We start from the raw sequence: 18,428 nt of genomic DNA, 5'->3' as shown, positions 1-18,428 counted from the left end.
TAGCTTTGTTTTGAAGATGATTTTTAACACCACTTTCTGTATCACAGGCTTTTGTCCTCGTATTCAAAGAGAATTCACTGCCTTTACCTCTAATTTTCAACTCCGGCCGTGAAGCACACTGAACATTTTTTTAAATCTATCCAACGCCGGGAAGTAACAACTGTTTCCTTTATTTTGGTCAAGGCTTAAGACAAATGAGATGTAACGGATCACATCAGTTCTATCTTTACCGCGATTACAAACAAAGCAACATCGTGGAACAAAAACAATTTGCGGCCCCAAGGGGTGATGATAAAACAATGCAAGTTTTAAAAAAGAATATCTCTCGAACCTAATTAACAATTTTTCTTTGTCTTGCGCTCGCTTTCACTGTTTGACTTGTGCGTGCATGAAGACGTTCCCCTTTGTCAAAAGCTTGCAACACAAGTTTAGAGTCAGGTTATGGACATTGTTCACAACTGTCGAGTCCCTCAGCAATTGTGGCATTGTCTAAACTTTGTTGGTTACACATAAACAGTAGTGGGATAAAACACGAACATGACGGCTGACGTTACAAAAACTGCCGATTCATGGAGGAAGGCTCGATTTCCGCTGCTCTCTCGACTGCGGAGCTTTTGCAAATCAAACATGAAAATCTGTCGTCTGTCTAGACTTTCTGAATTATCCTTTTGGGTTGTCGTCAATTTTTTCGCTAAACCAATTATCTTATGTTTGTTGTAGACCCTGCCGCAGATTTTCGTCGTATGGAATTTTTGACTCATGAAGCAGAAGCGTTAATTATGTCTTGAAGCATGAAAAGAAAAAAAAATGGATTTTTGAAAACAAGGGTTAGTTTAGGGTTTTACGCTTATTTGCCGTTTGATTCGTATAGCTATCTTCTTAGCACGTGTAGCGGACCTATTATAAAAGTCATAAATCACAGCGACACCATGCATTTCTCCTGTCGAATTATTTCAGGTCGGTATCTCTGTAGATACGTATATTACTAATACATGTAACGTCATAAAATGCCCATCACCCTCTACACCACTGTTGATATGATAATGACGGTTTTATTTTTCCGCTTAATAAATTGGCTTTCGGTAACTCTAGCCACACGATAATACCTTGACCACCGCGGAATTATCAGAATTATTCACATTTGTTGAACAAAAATTGTTTGTATAGCGTGAAGTTAGTCATTGAAAACTAAAATTTTGTCGAGCGATCCGGCTTGTCTGCTTTCAGATTTTTCTAAGCTCGGTTTTTTTAGTGAAGACGATGGCTATGTATTTTGATCTCGTCGTGTTATCCCATATGAAACAATGGATCTAGTTTGCATTGCTTTTGACTTTTTTTTTTAATTATATTTTTCCGTTCTTCAGCTGATCGAAGAGGAGAGCGCGTAATTTTTCATGTCCTGTCACGTGACTAAACATTGTACATGCGCCGTAACAGTATTTTTCTGAAGTCGGAAGCAGAGCGAGTGTGATGGAGGGAAAATGGTGGTTTGGTTCTTCGAATTTATATGGCTTTTGTGGATTTTGACGTCTTCTGAAGCAAGAACCACGCACAGCGGAACATCAGAAGGTTCTTTATTGTTTATTCTTTGATTTTATGTCGTTAAGATCGCTGACAACATTTTTTTGCTGGGATTTGAACGTCTAATGTTTGTTTCTAACTAACTTCATCAGCTGTTCGGACTGCGTACGCTGGTTCGTACGGCAGCCGTACTACAAGATTTTCCCATGTTGAAGAGCAGGGAAAGCCGTCAAATATTAGAGAAAAAATTCAAGTGAAGGATCATAATGAAGGGAAAAATATTCAGATGGATTTTAAGCGAGGAATTTCCCACTTCAAGGAAGCCAAAATCGCCACTTCTACAGCTCGGCAAAGCAGCAACCTTACCACGGGTCGTAAAGACCTGCCGGAAATATATATTTTAGTGTTGGTGAGTTGCCTTTATTCCTGTTTTATTCGCGTCGGCGGCAGTTTCATTAGTGCATCCGGAATCGTGGCGGATTTTTTTGTTTGTTTGTGGCAGCCGAGAACACATTTTGTAGCTATCGGACAGTTGTACTTTCATATAAAGCTTATCTCCGTTACAGTTTCTATTGTGATTTTGTTTTCCCGAGCGAATTATAATAATCGTCTGTTGCTAAACAACTTTACTCGTTGACTAGAATCGGCTGATGTGGATGAAAAGAAACAATGAATTGAACGGCAGTGTTGAACTCAATTTGATATGTTTGATAGCGGTTCTTTCGAACTTGCGAATGTCGACAGCTGGGTGTTCTGTCCCTGCCAAACTTTTTAGGGCTCTACCTCGAACAAACTTCATAAAATGTGTAGGTTTGAGGGCTTCTAGGGCCAGATTTTTATTTGTATGTCAGGGCTTTTTTTCGACAAGAACCGTTAATTGAAGTTCTGTAGGTCAGACTTGAATAAGGTCACATCGCTTTCGCGCGCAGAAACGTTTTTCATTTTTTTTTGCGTGATCTTTCGATCTTGCATTATCTGACCCAGTAATTATGTTCATCGGATCATCGCGCGCCACTTCTTTGGTGATTTCCATTTTAATGGGTTTGATTCGCTGAACAATCATTTCCGTGACATGTTTCATTAAACCTTCCCACACAAACAATAACTAGCGGATGTGCAGCATTGTCGACGATTCGCTGCAAAAATATTTTCCTGGTTTTCTTGCGGTGGATTTCGATTAGTGTCAACGGACCTCGATCGAGGAGGAGGAGGGAAAGATTGATCGATCGGCGAAATCTGAGGACCGTAAAATATGAAACCTGTTTAAGCCGGTAGAAAAACGCTTGATGTTTCCGTCATATTTCAAGTTTTATATCTAGCGGATTGTTCCCTAACGATAAGGCCTTATTAACATACAAAAATTTGTAGGTTGGAAATAGAGATATTCCTGTGCACCTGTTACTAAATGTCTAAACAAAATTTAGGGCAGGAAGGAATCTCTTTTGATGAAAGCCACCAAGTTTTTCCGGTTTGAGGTTTCACTTTTTTCATGTCTTGTGTCGTTTAGTTTTCAAGTTTCTAACGTAAAGACACGCAGTTTTAAGACATTAGAGTAGTTTTGTGATAACAGTTTTCTTTGAGAAGTACACCTGCAATAAAATAGCCTGTGTGTGGTTTGAATTAATTTAGTGTCAATGGAAACATTTTCAAAGTTTTGAGTTTTGAAGTCGAGGAAAATTGTCTATAATTGTTGGATTTCTTATCCTTGTCTTCAATTCTTTTATCCCCTGAAAAATATAGAGTGAATTTTCTCCCATCTCAATCCACCAAGAACATTAGTGAAAGAGCTTCTACAGTAAATAATGTAGTTTCTCACTTTCCATGTTTCAATGTTGTCAATAATTCCAACAGCCAATAAGAGGCTTTGTTTAGAAGAAAACAAATCAAGAATTATTGTTGACAAGAAAGAATAGCATATTATGTTGATGATTTTCTTGGTGGAAATTGGAACAGTTTTGTCAACAATATCAATTCATCTTCAGCCAATATAAAAATACAATATGACAGGGACAGAAGCAGCTTCAGAATCAGATTTGTTAATTTTTATGGTAGTCTTACGTGGTGGGTGAGAATGTTATATCATAAAAATGTATGTGCTTCATAATCTCCAGCAATGATAGCTTTGTGGAGGGCAACAATCAAACATTGGATAGTCATATCTGACTATTTTTAGATTCTTAGCATCTCGTCATTGACCATCAATATTTAAATGCAATAACCTCTTTTGCTAGGTAGAATTTACAAGTAGAGAATCTACATGTGTATAAGTTATGCAAAAACACTGACAGTGCTAAATTTGTCTTGCCTTGGAACAAAAATAGAGCAATCATGTTTTGTTAAAAGTTTGGTGATAAAATCTAACCATACATCAAATTTGGGTGATGAGACCTAAATTAAAATTTTATTCAACCATTTTATTAACACAACCCAGTACGCTGAGATTAGAGATTATAAAAATTCTTCTGAAAAACAGCAATCCTTCATTATTTTAGGTTTGTATACTAGGAAATAAATAAATAAATAAATAAATATATATATATAAACGTTTGATAAAGCAAGGACAGACAACTTCTGACGGTAAAAAAAGTTAAAAAGTTAAAAATTTAATAGAAAAACGTTTCGGTCTTAGACCTTCATCAGTTACAAGAGAAAAAGGATGAAAACTAAGTTTAAATATGGTTACAGTGTGGGAGATTACATAACGAAATGAAAAATACAATATTGTGCTATTAATACATCGTGATTAATACAATACAGGAAGAAAATGCAAAACGAGAAATACAATGCTGTACTATAAATTGCGTCATACAGGGTGATAATTAATAGACCAAACGAAAAGAATACAATACTGTGCATAAATTACATTATAGAGCGTGATAATTGCAGAACTAGGTTAAATTCAACCTAAAAACTAAAAGAGTTAAAATAGATAAAATGGACTCTTGCAATGCGGTAAATATAACGGGAAAAATAGTTTGCAAAGATAAGCAGTTGAAAAAAAAAAAAAAAAAGAAGAAACCTACGTTTACGCTGGACAAGGTTAATAACAAAATCCCAAATCGAGGCCTTTGGAGCATTAAAGGGTTGACAAACAACAAAATCCCTGGAGGGGCCCTTAAACAATAAGCTGTAATAAGATCCCAGGCAGGGCCTTTGAGCATACCTAACACCCAAAAAGCTGACAAAATCCAAGGAAGGGCCTTTGAACTGCCTTATGGCGCGAACGCATATTTACACAAGAGAAAGTTAATTATAACAAATTCTGTTTTTGGAGTGAAATTCTTTTCTTTTATTTAAGCCATGGGGAGCCAAAGAGAACAGTTGAGAACAGTGGAGTGCTCAACTGTTCTCTTTGGCTCCCCATGGCTTAAATAAAAGAAAAGAATTTCACTCCAAAAACAGAATTTGTTATAATTAACTTTCTCTTGTGTAAATATGCGTTCGCGCCATAAGGCAGTTCAAAGGCCCTTCCTTGGATTTTGTCAGCTTTTTGGGTGTTAGGTATGCTCAAAGGCCCTGCCTGGGATCTTATTACAGCTTATTGTTTAAGGGCCCCTCCAGGGATTTTGTTGTTTGTCAACCCTTTAATGCTCCAAAGGCCTCGATTTGGGATTTTGTTATTAACCTTGTTCAGCGTAAACATAGGTTTCTTCTTTTTTTTTTTTTTTCAACTGCTTATCTTTGCAAACTATTTTTCCCGTTATATTTACTGCATTGCAAGAGTCCGTTTTATCTATTTTAACTCTTTTAGTTTTTAGGTTGAATTTAACCTAGTTCTGCAATTATCACGCTCTATAATGTAATTTATGCACAGTATTGTATTCTTTTCGTTTGGTCTATTAATTATCACCCTGCATGACACAATTTATAGTACAGCATTGTATTTCTCGTTTTGCATTTTCTTCCTGTATTGTATTAATCACGATGTATTAATAGCACAATATTGTATTTTTCATTTCGTTACGTAATCTCCCACACTGTAACCGTATTTAAACTTAGTTTTCGTCCTTTTTCTCTTGTAACTGATGAAGGTCTAAGACCGAAACGTTTTTCTATTAAATTTTTAACTTTTTAACTTTTTTTACCGTCAGAAGTTGTCTGTCCTTGCTTTATCAAACTTTTATATATATATATATATATATATATATATATATATATATATATATATATATACTTCTTGAACTTGAACAGAATAAATTTATAGAGCGCTCGACTCTGAGAGGAGCAGTGTAGATAATAAACAATGGTAGCAAGACTTCAATTCATTGTTTTATTGCAATAAAACGATGAATTGAAGTCTTGCTACCATTGTTTATTATCTCTATATATATATATATTTTTTTTTTTTTTTTTTTTTTTTTTTTTTTTTTTTGCAAAAAAAGCCCTTTGGCTGCTGTTAGTGGTGCAGATCTGATTTGTCACATGACAGGTTCAGCTGTCCTGCTACATCCTTTCCAGTCTGTTAGACCATTCCATTTTTGTCATATTTTTATTGTTTATTTGTCGCTGTGAGTTTGCTTTAGGTTTGTTTGAGGACATAAAGTCAATTTGTCGAAGCGTTTTAGCTCTTTCTGCCATGCTCTATAATAATCTTGTTTTTTGAGCACATTTAACTATGTCAGTGTACTTTATACAGACTTAAAAAAATTAAGAAATAGGTAGATCTTCGAAAATAGAACTAACCCAAAATGCCCACTACACATACATGTACATGTACATGCTCACTACATGTTCAATTAAGAGTTTCAACTAGTTAGAAATACTAAAATATTAGTTCTCATGACATTGCTTAGAAAAAATAGTTTTAAGTAAAACTTTAAAGGACTCTTATCTAAGGAGTTTGCAGATTTAATATTAATAGTACAGTAGTGAGTTCCTCAAAATGGGAGCAGCCTACGGAAATGCCTGGTGTCCATTTAAGAACGAGTCTCTATTTTGGTGATCTTGAGCAGGTGGTAGGAAGAAGATCATAGATTCGACAGCAGATAATATTTTTGTGTATTCTGGATAAACAGAAGATAGTCCATACGGGATCTTGCAGGCCACAAGAAGGATTTTAAATATTATTCTTGATTCAATAGGAAGCCAGAGTAGTTTGTTTATGGGGTTTCATTCTAGTGAGTAGATGTGCTGTATTGTTTCAGTTTATCCTCTTTATATTTGGGAATGCCATAGAGACGACTATTGCAGTAATGTACAAAACATCATGAAGTATTTAGTACGTTGACTTGGAGCTTGATGTTTTCTTTAGACAGTTATTTTCATATTCTTCTTGTAGCTTAAGTCGCTTTCTTACAGTTGTCGTTTGCATGAGATTTGAGCATTAGATTCTTGTCTAGCGTAACGCCAGTTTATTATGTGTCAGGGTTTTTCCACAAGGGTCTTGCATCAACTGGAAATTAAGATAATGAAATTTACCTAGGTTTTTAAATAATTCTTAGTCAATGAAAAAACCTTACAATAAGTGAGTAGTTTGTCTCTTGAGAAATCCGAAAACAAATGGAACTGACTGCAGCATTAATTTTTACTTAATCCCAAAATCTCTACAATTATGAGACAGGGCATAAATAATTTGTTTATTGACACCCTGTCAAATTTAACACAAGGTGTATGTTTTAAAGACAGTTATATGATTGTGTTTTTTGATGTTTCCCCAATCTTCTAACTGGAAGAAAAGTTACCTTTAAAAGCCTGTATTTGATTGTATATTCCTTATTGAGATTCATGTACAAATTTAATAACTGGCAACAGTTACTGTCCTTTGTGAAGTTAGGTTTTTTTTGATTCTCATAAAGATAACTGAAATGCATGTGGGTAGTTACAAATAAGGTAATTTATATTTTTACCGCATTCATCTTTCAGAATCTTGCCACTGGGCCCAAGAACTTCAGTGAAACTTCACGGACACGATTTACATCTCACCTTTCAAAAAGCCTAGGTCTTCATGAGCAAGGCTGTGTAATCCTTCATGTCTTCCCTGTGAGTACAGAACCTAAAGACTAGCAGGATTATTCATGTACAGACTGGTTTGAAAAAATGATTTAAACTTAGGCCATTGACATTGCTCACTGAGAATCCTATAAGAATTTTCTTCAACCTTCATAGACCACTTAATTGTTGTATGGAAAAACAAGTTGATACTTACTTTTGAGTTCCAGTCACCTGCTTTCTTTTCTCTGTTTCTTCTTTTCCTTATTTCTTCTTTTTTTATCTTTGTCCCTAAAGCTTTCTTTGTGTTGTTTTCTCCCTCATTTGTCCATCTGTCCTTTTGACCTCTGTCTATTTGTTTGTTTACAAGTCTGTCTGAGTGTTCGTTTGTCTGTCTGTCTGTCTGTTTGTCTGTTGGTTAATTTATTCTCTTCATTCATTCCTTCCTTCCTTCCTTTGCTGCTGTCTTTTCTGATTGAAGATACAGTTTACCCGTAGCATGCAGTCTTGTGATGTATTTTGAACTGCAGTCAAAACATTATTCTGAAACTTGACGGTTGATTTTTACAGATATCTCTCAGGAAGATCCAAGTTGAACTGTACTGTGAAAAAGACATGGTTAAGGCCATGGGGTCTGAGTGGGAACCTAATGTTTTTATTCCTGCCAATAAAATGATCCAAACCCTAGACAGCCCGGCCATGCAGCCATTCCTGCGGGAGTATAACATCACTGCATATGGTGTCAAGGTACATGAGTTGTCATTTCATATTCCGTTGAATTATCACTACATTGTTTAAATGCCAGGTTGAAATAAATGCTAGTTTTGGTCTAGAAGGTTGGAATTTATCAAAATAAACATCTCTGGCCTGTTTTTGTGGTCTGCATCTCAAATTAACATCAGTATCTTTAAAAAGTAGTGAGGTGAAAACAGTCAACTCCCGATCACTCGAACTTTCAAGGGAAATTGAAGAAGCCTTGTCTTTTGAGTTTTCGTGAGTTGAGACCAAATGACTGGTGTAAATGTAATGGGAAACAAAAGAAAGCAGAGCAGCAGGAGAAGTGCAAGCACTACAAACGTTGCAGGTTTCAGAGGAAAAAATGTCAGCCAACTGCTACAGAGTTTATGCAGTTAAATTTTTAGAGAAATAGGTTCAATGTCTTGGACTACAGAACTGATTGTTTTGAGTTGTCACATATTGACAAACATGGTGTGAGTTATCAAGGGTAAAATTATATTTTAGAAAATGTGTGAAAGGGAAACAAAAATTGCTTTGCGCTAGTGGCAGCAGGTTCAAGTTGTGGAGGGTTGGAGTTACCAAAAGTAAAATTACAGTCAATGTATGACGGAAATCCAGGGGTTATCAATTTTGATTTCAGTTACAGTGAGGTTTGAGGTAGTGAGGGTTTGAATTTTCGGGAGTCAACTGTGAAAAAACTCAACTTTATTTAGTCAGGACACAGTGGCTAATCAGTAAAGTATGTTGTTGGATTTGTGATGAAAACTTTTTTCGTTCTTTGCAGGACACCCCTGAGATAGACCTTGCAGTTTATCAAGAAATGTGGTTTCCAGTAGCAGTGGTGGCTGGTGTGACTGTTATTCTCATATTCCTGGCTATTGTTTGCTTGGTAAGTCACAGCATAACCACCCTTATGTCAAACATTTTTTCAGATCTCAATGTAAGTCAGTTTGCAGTTAGCTCTGCTATGAGATAACATTGTGGGACAGCCATATATTTTACTTCAGTCTGTTTTTCTTTTGGGGACATACAGAACTGAACTACCTTTTCACATAATTTACATAGTAGGCAGCCAGTGTAATCAATTAACTAGAACTTAGTTGCAGTGTACCTGAGTTGCTGTACTATTATTAATTTTATTGGTTGATGTTCAATATTTATTCAGCCAGGTTGTTAGCATACTTTTGCTAATTCCTGTCTTTATAATAGTTGTTTTGTCGGCGTCATCTGGAGGCCAGAGCTGAGGAAGAACACCGTGCAAAACACCATGACCCAGAGAAGCTCCTTTATCCTGCTATTGACCCCATAAACGCTGTGTCAGCAAGTATGATCCAGCCAGACCCAGGAAGAGTGTACAGTTTGCCTCCCAAACCAAGGAAGTGGAAAGGTTCTCAGCTCTCACTATCAGACAGGTTCGACATGTGAATTTTTCCAACTGGTTGACATAAATTTCTTTTTGATCCAAAATTTAGTAGTACAACACAGTGATGATGATGACGTTTCTTTATTTTCATGACTCATCTGCTTGAAACATTAGACATTGCGAGGAGAAAGTAGTTGTTGGTCCCACTCTCATTTTTTAGATTTTTGTAATTGTAAATTCTATGCCTGTAATTCTTTATTGACTTTTTTTGATGCTTTTTATACTGGTCACCGATTAATACCAGTCAATCTATATCTTGGTCGACTGACCGGTCTTTACCAGGATAAATAAAGTTATTATTATTAAGCATTATTGATGTAAAGTTTTTATTGTGATTTTTTTGAAGACGTGTCTGGGGAATGCCTACATACTTTTATTGTAGATTTAATAGCCTTGCTTTGATTTTCAGGCGTGGGTCAAAAGCTTCTCTAGTTCTTGATCTCAGATCATCCTCGACTGAACTAGGAACCAGTTCTTCTGCCCCAAGTATTCTAGAAAGGTATGGAAGGCATTTAGTAAAGAGTAATAACTGTATGAAAGTTTTGTTCTTATCATAATGACAATTGCTTCTGAGATAGAAGTGACAGTGCTTTTCTGGGGTAGAATTGACTGTTCTAGAGCACAGGGTGTTGTAACTTCAAGCATAACTTTAAAGTGCACCTAACCCCAAAATTTTTTTTTCGCTAAAACGAATCTAGACTTTATTCAAAGCATTTGGGCGAAGAAATTTTTGAATTTGGTTGAATCCTCGATTTTCTATGCCCTTTCAAAGTCGCGCTTGAAGGTTTCACGACCGCGTTTTAGGGAGTCTGGGGCGGCGGTACCTGATGACGTCTACCCAGGAACCAAACACAATGGCGCCTCAGTCAACTCTCTGTATTTGCTCGAGAAAATGGAACACAAAACTAATCGTTCCGATGTATTTTGGGACTAAAACGTCCAAGTTTTGTCTCAGAATCATTTCTTTTTCGTCACTGGAGTCAGAGTTAAGTTTCGATTCGGAAGACTCCAAAATAAACTTCGATCGAGCACGTTCGACAACTGTGAACTCACTGCTTAGAGCTTCGAGAGCAATTTACAATATTTCAAGCGACGAAGGGGAAGACTTCTTTGCGGACGAGTTGCTTGTATATTAGGAATGGAAAGCTAGATACGAAGTGGAGGAGCAGGCAAACGAAAAGCAGGAAAGAAAACTCAAGGACTGCTTTGGATGGTAATTTCGTCAACTAAACATAAGATTCCCACGCGTGTTTATAGCCCGTTTACATTTGTCCTTAGCGAGAATGTATTTTATCAAGGTGTGATTGTTCTGTTAAATCCAGCTTGTGTTTTACTTTCAGTTGAATGCTTCATGTTTATAAGAGCGACGTACATGTTGCAGTTTTCGAGACTTGATGAACTGCAAAACATTGGCTTCGATCGATTGAAAATCGTATTGTTTGGACCTGTATTTTTGAAGCTGCGGGAAGCCAGGCGGAAGGAAACATTTCATACAATTACCGATTTCACATTGTCACACGTTTTAAGTCGTAACTCCAAATAACCAATGTAAATTGTTCTCAAAGTTTGCAGCGAAATTCGAAAATAGCGTTCGAAAGTCTGCGGAACAAATTCCAGTGAGAGTTCTTCAATGGTTCTCACAGATTCAGTTCGCTTGTTTCGGTTCGACAAAATCAACCATCGTTTACGTCTTTGTTGCACCATTAGCCGATCATCGTCAGTTAATTGTACAGTATATCTTTCTTTAAATCTGGAATATTGCTGCAACAGCCGATAGCACCTCTGGAAGGCATTTCTGCGCACTTTTCGAATGTGTATTGCACCATCCTGAAGGAAATGAGAGGACGTGAGATATCCAACCTTCCTGGGTAGACGTCACAAGAGCCGCTAGACCCATTCTCCTCAAACTCGGTCGTGAAACAAAATGGCGGTGTTTTGGAGCTATTTTCGAGATTTCGTCGGGGCACAGAAAATCGAGGATTTAACGGAATCCAAAAATTTTTTCGCAGAACTATTTCAAATAACAAGGAGATTCGTTTTAGCGAAAAAAAATTTTTGGGGTTAGGTGCACTTTAACTTCTCTATTATTGTGCACTATTTACAGAGTTAATTTACATGAGTATTATAACATATATATATATATATATATATATATATATATATATATATATATATATATATATATATATATATATATATATATATAAAGTTGTTTTATAGTTATTGTATTTTGTAAATTTAGAAAAGCCTGACCAAGCGATCTTAGCTTAAGTTGTATCTTCCTCTGGAATGTTTGTGGTTGTACTCTAGAACTTTCTAAAATATGATAGTTTGGGATGAATGCTGTATTTAAATGTTGTAAATATTGTATATTTACAGCCCCACAGAGGAAAAGCTTGCTTCTAAATCCAGACCCTTGACTTGCAATGAATTAGAAGACTGTGTAAATAATGCCAAGCAACTTAATGCAGAATTCTGGGTGAGTTAAAATTAATACTGTATGACAAAATGGTTGGTGTCAGACTGGTTTGGGAGATCTTGGAAACCTTCTTTGAACCCTTGCTTATCAATGGGCTCATGCAAATTGTCAGGTTCCTCCAAACTCTCTCAAATGCTTGTATCAGGCAATGTAAATGTTTCTTTGAATGAATGTTTTGCTTTCAATTAACATTTTACTGCCATCAGACGATTTGACCAATGATTGTGCTTTCCTCATTTGTTTAGGAAATGCCCATGAATCACCCCCCTCCCGAGGAGAGGCTACCTGGTTCAAGCTACAGAAACAGATATCCATTTATTTTACCAAGTAAGTTTCGAGTGCTGTATCATGGCTGAGTACCAGCCTGTAACTTGGTGAATGTGCAACCTGTTATTTTCTGTCTCACCCTAAACATGTTTTCTTCCAGATGCTAGGACTAGAGTGAATTTACCAGAAATACCTGGAGATCCTTTATCTAAGTACATTAATGCAAATTTTTTGAGGGTAAGTTGGAGGATTGAACAATAATTTGACTATGCAGGGCTATAACTAACAATTATTCCTTGGGCATGCATTGGATGTGAGATGATAGATAACCAACAAGGCATGTAGCTCCAAGTTGGCTAAAATCATCTCATATCCAACAAGCACGAGTAAAATAATTGTTTTATTGAAAACACCCCCAAAATATAGAAAACTAGGCTTCATCCAAAAAATCATTTGTAGAGCATGGTATAATGCCTCATAACCCATGATGGCTAAGCCAATGAAAATTCTCAGATTGCATTATCCAGTGATCCAGTTTTAATAATTGTGTTGATACAGAGGTTAGACTGTAGCAATTGGCTTGGAGCAAGCTCATACTAGTCAAGCAGAGTTTTTCCTGTTCTAATTATATTTTAATTCAATTTCAGGGTTATGAGGGTCGAAAACATACTTACATAGCAACCCAAGGTAAACATGCATCACTCAATCTTAGTTAAATTTGTTTTTAATTGTAAAACGGAGAACTTGAGATCATGAGAAGCTTTAGGACATGCTTGGATTTGTCTTCCTGAGAAAAAGTTTCTTATTTTGTAGTAAGAGTATTTTGGGTGATATATGGTATTAATTTTAGTATGTTATTGTTTGGTGGCTTCATGGTTAGTGTGCGGGACCCTGGATCAAGCAGTCCAGGTTTGAGCCTTGGCTGGGATCATTTACTATGAATGAATACTAACATAGCTGGGTGAGACCCTGCAATGGACTAGCATCCAGGAGAGAGTAGAAATATTCCAGTCTCTTCATGATGGGTCACTTGGCTTGAATGGAGACTATGTATTCCTCTGTACTGTTACTGTTTCTATTCCAGGTCCATTATCAGTTACAGCCAAAGATTTCTGGAGGATGATATGGCATCATCACTGCCCGATAATTGTTATGATTACAAAGCTTAAAGAAAGGAATGAGGTGTGATTAACTTAATAAATTATACTGTTTTGAAATGGCATTCAAATTTTGTTAAACCTTAGATTATTTCAAATAGTCTTCAGCTCCTCATGGAGAAAAGTTTGGAAAAATTACCCTTGAGTTTTAAAACTTCCGAATTTTTCCATATCTTTCTCCTAGGTTGTTTGAAAAATCGGAGTTCTACTGTAATCCCTTTGTTTACAATAATTATCAGACGTTGGACCTTGTAAACAGAAATTACTTAATATGGAGAATCTTTTTAACAAAATTACCCTCTCTTGTCAGACAAAATGTGAGCGTTACTGGCCAGACCCAACATTTAGAATGCAAGAGAAGTATGGAGACATAGTTGTCACATTTGACTCTGCAATTGGACGAGACGGTTATCAGATAACGTCTTTATACATCAGTCATTCACAGGTAAGTTCAAATTGCTCCTCTTTTACCATGATGGCTATTTTTGTGGAAAGGCTAATGGACGGTGTTATTTTGGGCAAACCTGTTACAAATACTAAAAACTTGTTGTACTTTAATCCTTTACAGTCCCTAGAAGCTCCACGAAGAATTTACCACTACTGGTACACTGCCTGGCCTGACCATGGTGTCCCAGACTCCCCAAGACAATTTTTAAGATTAGTAGAGGAAGTGCACATCGCTCAAGAAAGAGAAGATGTAAAAAAAGGCCCTGTTGTTGTACATTGCAGGTTGGTAATCACATGTTGATGTCACTAATTTCATGCTTATCTAGCCTGCATAGCAAACATTTTGACTCACACAAATAAGGAGATTCCTGCTCACAGGCGCTCAAGAATGCAGCTGAGAGGAAAACCTCTTCATTTTGATTCATATGGAAACATTTGCTATGCAGGGTAAATGACTTTCTTTTAAAAGAAGGTAATGAGAATTTTGAGTGAGTGGTGCATTTAACCATACTTTTCAGTGCATGAGAACTTAAACAGTGCTCTTAAAAACTTACAGAAAAATACTAAAATCTTCAAACCTAGCATGTACACACAATGTTGTTAGTGCAGGGATGAATATTGCAAAAATATGGCTTTGCTTGTACTTTATGGGCTGTGTAAGGTTTGCATGGTATTGTGGTAAAATGTACAACTACCATCTCTTTTCTTGCAGAGGATTACAAACTAATTTTAATCTGAGAATATTATTTCTTACAGTGCTGGGGTTGGAAGAACAGGTTGTTTCATTGCAGCTAGTATAGGAATTGAGCAAATAAAGGTATGTTTTGGGGTTTGGGGTTTTAAGTGTCATTATGGATTCTGTCAAATCAGGTTTTTTTAAAGTAAAATCTGAAGGGTTTGACAAGCTGTACTTTATTGTTGCGCCAGCTAATTTGTTGGAAAATACTGAACAGTAGTGTGATCTTGCTCTTTGGCTTTCTTTCTTGTCGTGCTCCAAAGAATAGAAAAAGTGGCTCTTCTTATTGGTAATTAACTCAGATACCTTATTACATGAAATTTTTGCAGCTTGTTAATTTCGCAAATTTCGCAATTTAAAAAAGGCATAATGAAAGTGACGCAAACAATAAGTGTCATGAACATAACATTATGCGAAAATTAAGTGACTCACATGTTACTGTTGACATATAGACCCGCTATTGTTTTTCTTTTTTAATTTTGACATTATTGTACCTTTGATAAAGTTGGTTTGCTAAATTCAAGGACATGTTATTAGTTAACGTAACTTTGCCAAGGAAATAAATTGTGTGTAAACGTGTCACAAAGATTTCATGTAACAAGGTAATTGAATTGTTTGTTGAAGGTATTGTATTTCAGTAACACAAGGTGATAACAGTCCTTACAACCATGTACACTGAAATGTGAACATTTTCCTTTCACCACTAGAGAGAAGGACTTGTGGACATTCTCAAGATAGTAAGCCTTATGAGAATAGACAGGTCAGTACTGTACCTGTGCCTGTACAACTTCATATTCTCCTGCGTTATTAATATCTGTTTAAATGTAACAGCTTTATAAGAAATAGTGTCAGGGTTTCATGAAGATTGTCACATGCTACCAACCAGTTTTTTGAGGGGAGTATCTCCCCTAGGATTCTAGGTTACATCAAGTTGCGGATGTAGAAACTATTTCTTAGTGTACAATTAACTGCAACATACACTAACTTTCATTTCTATAAATCTGTAGGGGCGGAATGGTGGAAACAGATTTACAGTATGAACTTGTATACCATACACTTCATCATTATTGGACAACATATACAGGCAGTGATGATGATACACGTGACATAGCCCTTGAAGCAATCTTTGATGAATAATCCGTGGTGAATATTAACATACACAGTTGCATCATATAATTCCTTCATGCTGGTCATGGGAAGATGATATTATATTACAAGTCTAGTCTGTTAGTCATTTATCAAGTATGGACTGTGGATAATTCAATAGACATCAATATTTATCGCCTACAAGATTATTCAAGGTGCCCATTGGCAAGATGCTATTTATTTCAGTATTTTAATGTACATGTGTGGATTATTATTTAATGCATAATGCAGTCATGGGATTGACTGTCTCAAGAACATGCTTCATGAATCGTAATTATCAATGACATGGTTTAAACAAGGCAAGACTACCAAGATTGTGTTTTGAGGAGTCTTTCTTAATTGACATCAATCAGCAAGTCCAGAATGAGTGGGACATACCAGGCCAGTTGAGAGACGTGCAAGTATTTGATGTTTAGTTTAGTTTTGACACATCCCTTGCAGGACAAGGGATCAAGAATGAGCTGTTGGTGACATAGAATGGAAAGAAATTATGTATTCAAGAAACTAGACAATTGAAATCATCATTGGTGATTGCATGTCCGTGATTCATTTATGGATGACTTGGGGATTTCTGGTTGTAAAGAGTACAAGACTGGTGGTGACAATGTGAAGGATGAGAAGGAGCGATTATTCAAACATCACCTTACTACCTTAAACCATTTACTTCCATCAGCGAAGTTGGATAAGATTGTGCCATTAATAGTACCTTGTCGTTGGTGCTAAACAGTTCCATAAAAGTGGAATATTTGTTGTTCAAAGGAATGGGAATGGAAAAGGATGGCTGAAATAGGAAGCTGGTTAGAGATGAGATCTTGGAATATTATTAATGTTATTTTCACCATTCTTTGAAGGGAAACAAGGGATTGCTAGTGCTTTGGATAGTGTTTTGCAGTCTGATTTGAGCATTTATTTTGCCACCAAAGCAAGTGAGGATTTAAGGAAATCTCAATTTATTTGCCAGGAATCTTGGCATAAAGAAATGTTTTATTTTTCAGTTTTACTGCATGGGCCCTCATTAAAATTGGGACAATTATCAAATTATAAAAAAAATTATCTTATGTCTTTTTAGACAGGCAATATTGAGCATGAAAATGTCTTCAATTTGAGAAATTATTTCAAAGTATTTATCAAAAATAATTGTACAGAATTGTTATTGAGGGATTTTATGAAATTCTTCTATAGATATTTAATCCACAAGCAGAGATATGTTACAAGTTATTACACAAGATTGTGAAGGAAAGTTACTTAAGTTATTTGGAATATTGTGTGTACATAATAATTAGGTGTGCTGCATCAAAGTGAAAACTTGGCCTGTTCCAACTAATGTTTTGAGTCGGATATTAATCTAATGTATATTTTAATCATGCGCATTGCAAGCCTAAGTTCTGCTCTGTTATCTAACAACAATGTGGTTGAAAATTCCATGTGGCTGCAATCTACAACTCCTCATCTTGGATCTTTATTTTCTTGTTGAAGGAGAAGGAAAGGAATTGTCCTGCAACCAGGACAATAATTTTTAAGTGTAACATCATCAGCGTGAAGTTTCCCAGTTTGGCACTTGAAAACAACTTGACAGGGGCGGATCCAGGATTGTCTTTTTTAGGAGGGTGCACCACTAGTGAATAGCATAACTGACTGGTGAGGGAAACAAATTTTAAAAGCAAATACAAAGAAGAAGGCTTCATCTCAAGGGGAGGGGGTTGCACACCTTCTGCACCCTCCCCTTAGATCCACCCCTGCTTGAGCAGGGATCAAGGTGATGTGTTTTCTCAAGCTGACTCACCCATAGTTTGTTACCCAACTTGTTTGTACATGGGGTGTCTCCGACAGGTGTTGTAATGTGTTATTATCAAAGGCACAAGTCCCAGGGGAACACTAACCTGCATTGCAGGGGAGGGGTAAGGTAAAAAGGGACTCCTCTCCTAGTCCCCCTTCTCCCACCCCTGCACTCCAACCCTCCATCCTCCATCTCTAGTTTTCAGGCTAGGGGAAACCACCTGATGGTAAATTAAATCAACACTCCATGATAAGTTTTGTTGATTTTCAATGAAAGTTCCTATACATCTGACCAACAACACTCGAGTTGGTAGTTAAATACTCTAACTGTAAATATTTTTCTAAGCAACTTGTAAGATATTGACGCATTTCAACTGCTTTGTATATGGCGTTTATTGAGGGAAAAAATCTCTCTTCTGAAAACCTTGTTTTCACCTTGATGCAGCAATCAAGAATTTTAATCCAGGGCAGGTTCTGGAAATGTTTCAAGTTACACGAATTTCCTTGAAGCAGATTATTCTAGTGAGAGATTCACGCTTTTGTTGAAATATTACCAGTTATACTTACACATTACCTTAGTTACCATGTAACTAGGCAGCGACTGTCGAGGAAAACGGGTTCTACGCACATGGTGCGAGCAGGAATAAAATCTCAGACAACTTGATGTTATAGTATTTTGAGTTGTGGTCTTGTGAGGGGTAAAAAACGTTAAATGATGATAATGATAAAAAGGTTCTTACATGCGCACCTTAAAATCCCTCATTAAAGCCCCCCCCCCCCCCCCCCAGTTATAAGGCCTCCTGGATATAA

At 36.4% G+C, this 18,428-nt stretch overlaps 1 protein-coding gene across 1 annotated transcript; it reads left to right on the top strand.

Moving 5' to 3' along the window:
- The first annotated feature begins 1,266 nt into the window (after positions 1–1,266).
- On the top strand, positions 1,267–18,388 carry LOC145489752 (tyrosine-protein phosphatase non-receptor type 7-like). The gene is made up of 17 exons (XM_081468794.1): positions 1,267–1,569; positions 1,674–1,930; positions 7,384–7,500; positions 8,020–8,196; positions 8,972–9,076; positions 9,397–9,599; positions 10,020–10,109; positions 11,990–12,089; positions 12,335–12,416; positions 12,517–12,593; positions 13,004–13,043; positions 13,441–13,538; positions 13,824–13,958; positions 14,082–14,242; positions 14,717–14,777; positions 15,404–15,456; positions 15,704–18,388. The coding sequence occupies exons 1-17, from the start codon at positions 1,482–1,484 to the stop codon at positions 15,831–15,833; spliced, it is 1,974 nt and encodes a 657-aa protein (XP_081324920.1). The 5' UTR covers positions 1,267–1,481; the 3' UTR covers positions 15,834–18,388.
- Positions 18,389–18,428: the final 40 nt, after the last annotated feature.

Source organism: Orbicella franksi, chromosome 6 (assembly GCF_964199315.1).
Source record: "Orbicella franksi chromosome 6, jaOrbFran1.1, whole genome shotgun sequence".
In the NCBI taxonomy this organism is placed as follows: domain Eukaryota; kingdom Metazoa; phylum Cnidaria; class Anthozoa; order Scleractinia; family Merulinidae; genus Orbicella; species Orbicella franksi.
The sequence above is the reverse complement of the archived record's forward strand: the minus strand, read 5'-3'. Positions and strand labels throughout refer to the sequence as shown.

Excerpts from the sequence above, each read along its gene's own strand:
- LOC145489752 (XM_081468794.1), top strand. The coding sequence starts at position 1,482 with ATGGTGGTTTGGTTCTTCGAATTTATATGGCTTTTGTGGATTTTGACG. Across the intron at positions 12,417-12,516 it reads ATATCCATTTATTTTACCAA|ATGCTAGGACTAGAGTGAAT; the intron begins GTAAGTTTCGAG and ends GTTTTCTTCCAG. Across the intron at positions 14,243-14,716 it reads CCTGTTGTTGTACATTGCAG|TGCTGGGGTTGGAAGAACAG; the intron begins GTTGGTAATCAC and ends TATTTCTTACAG.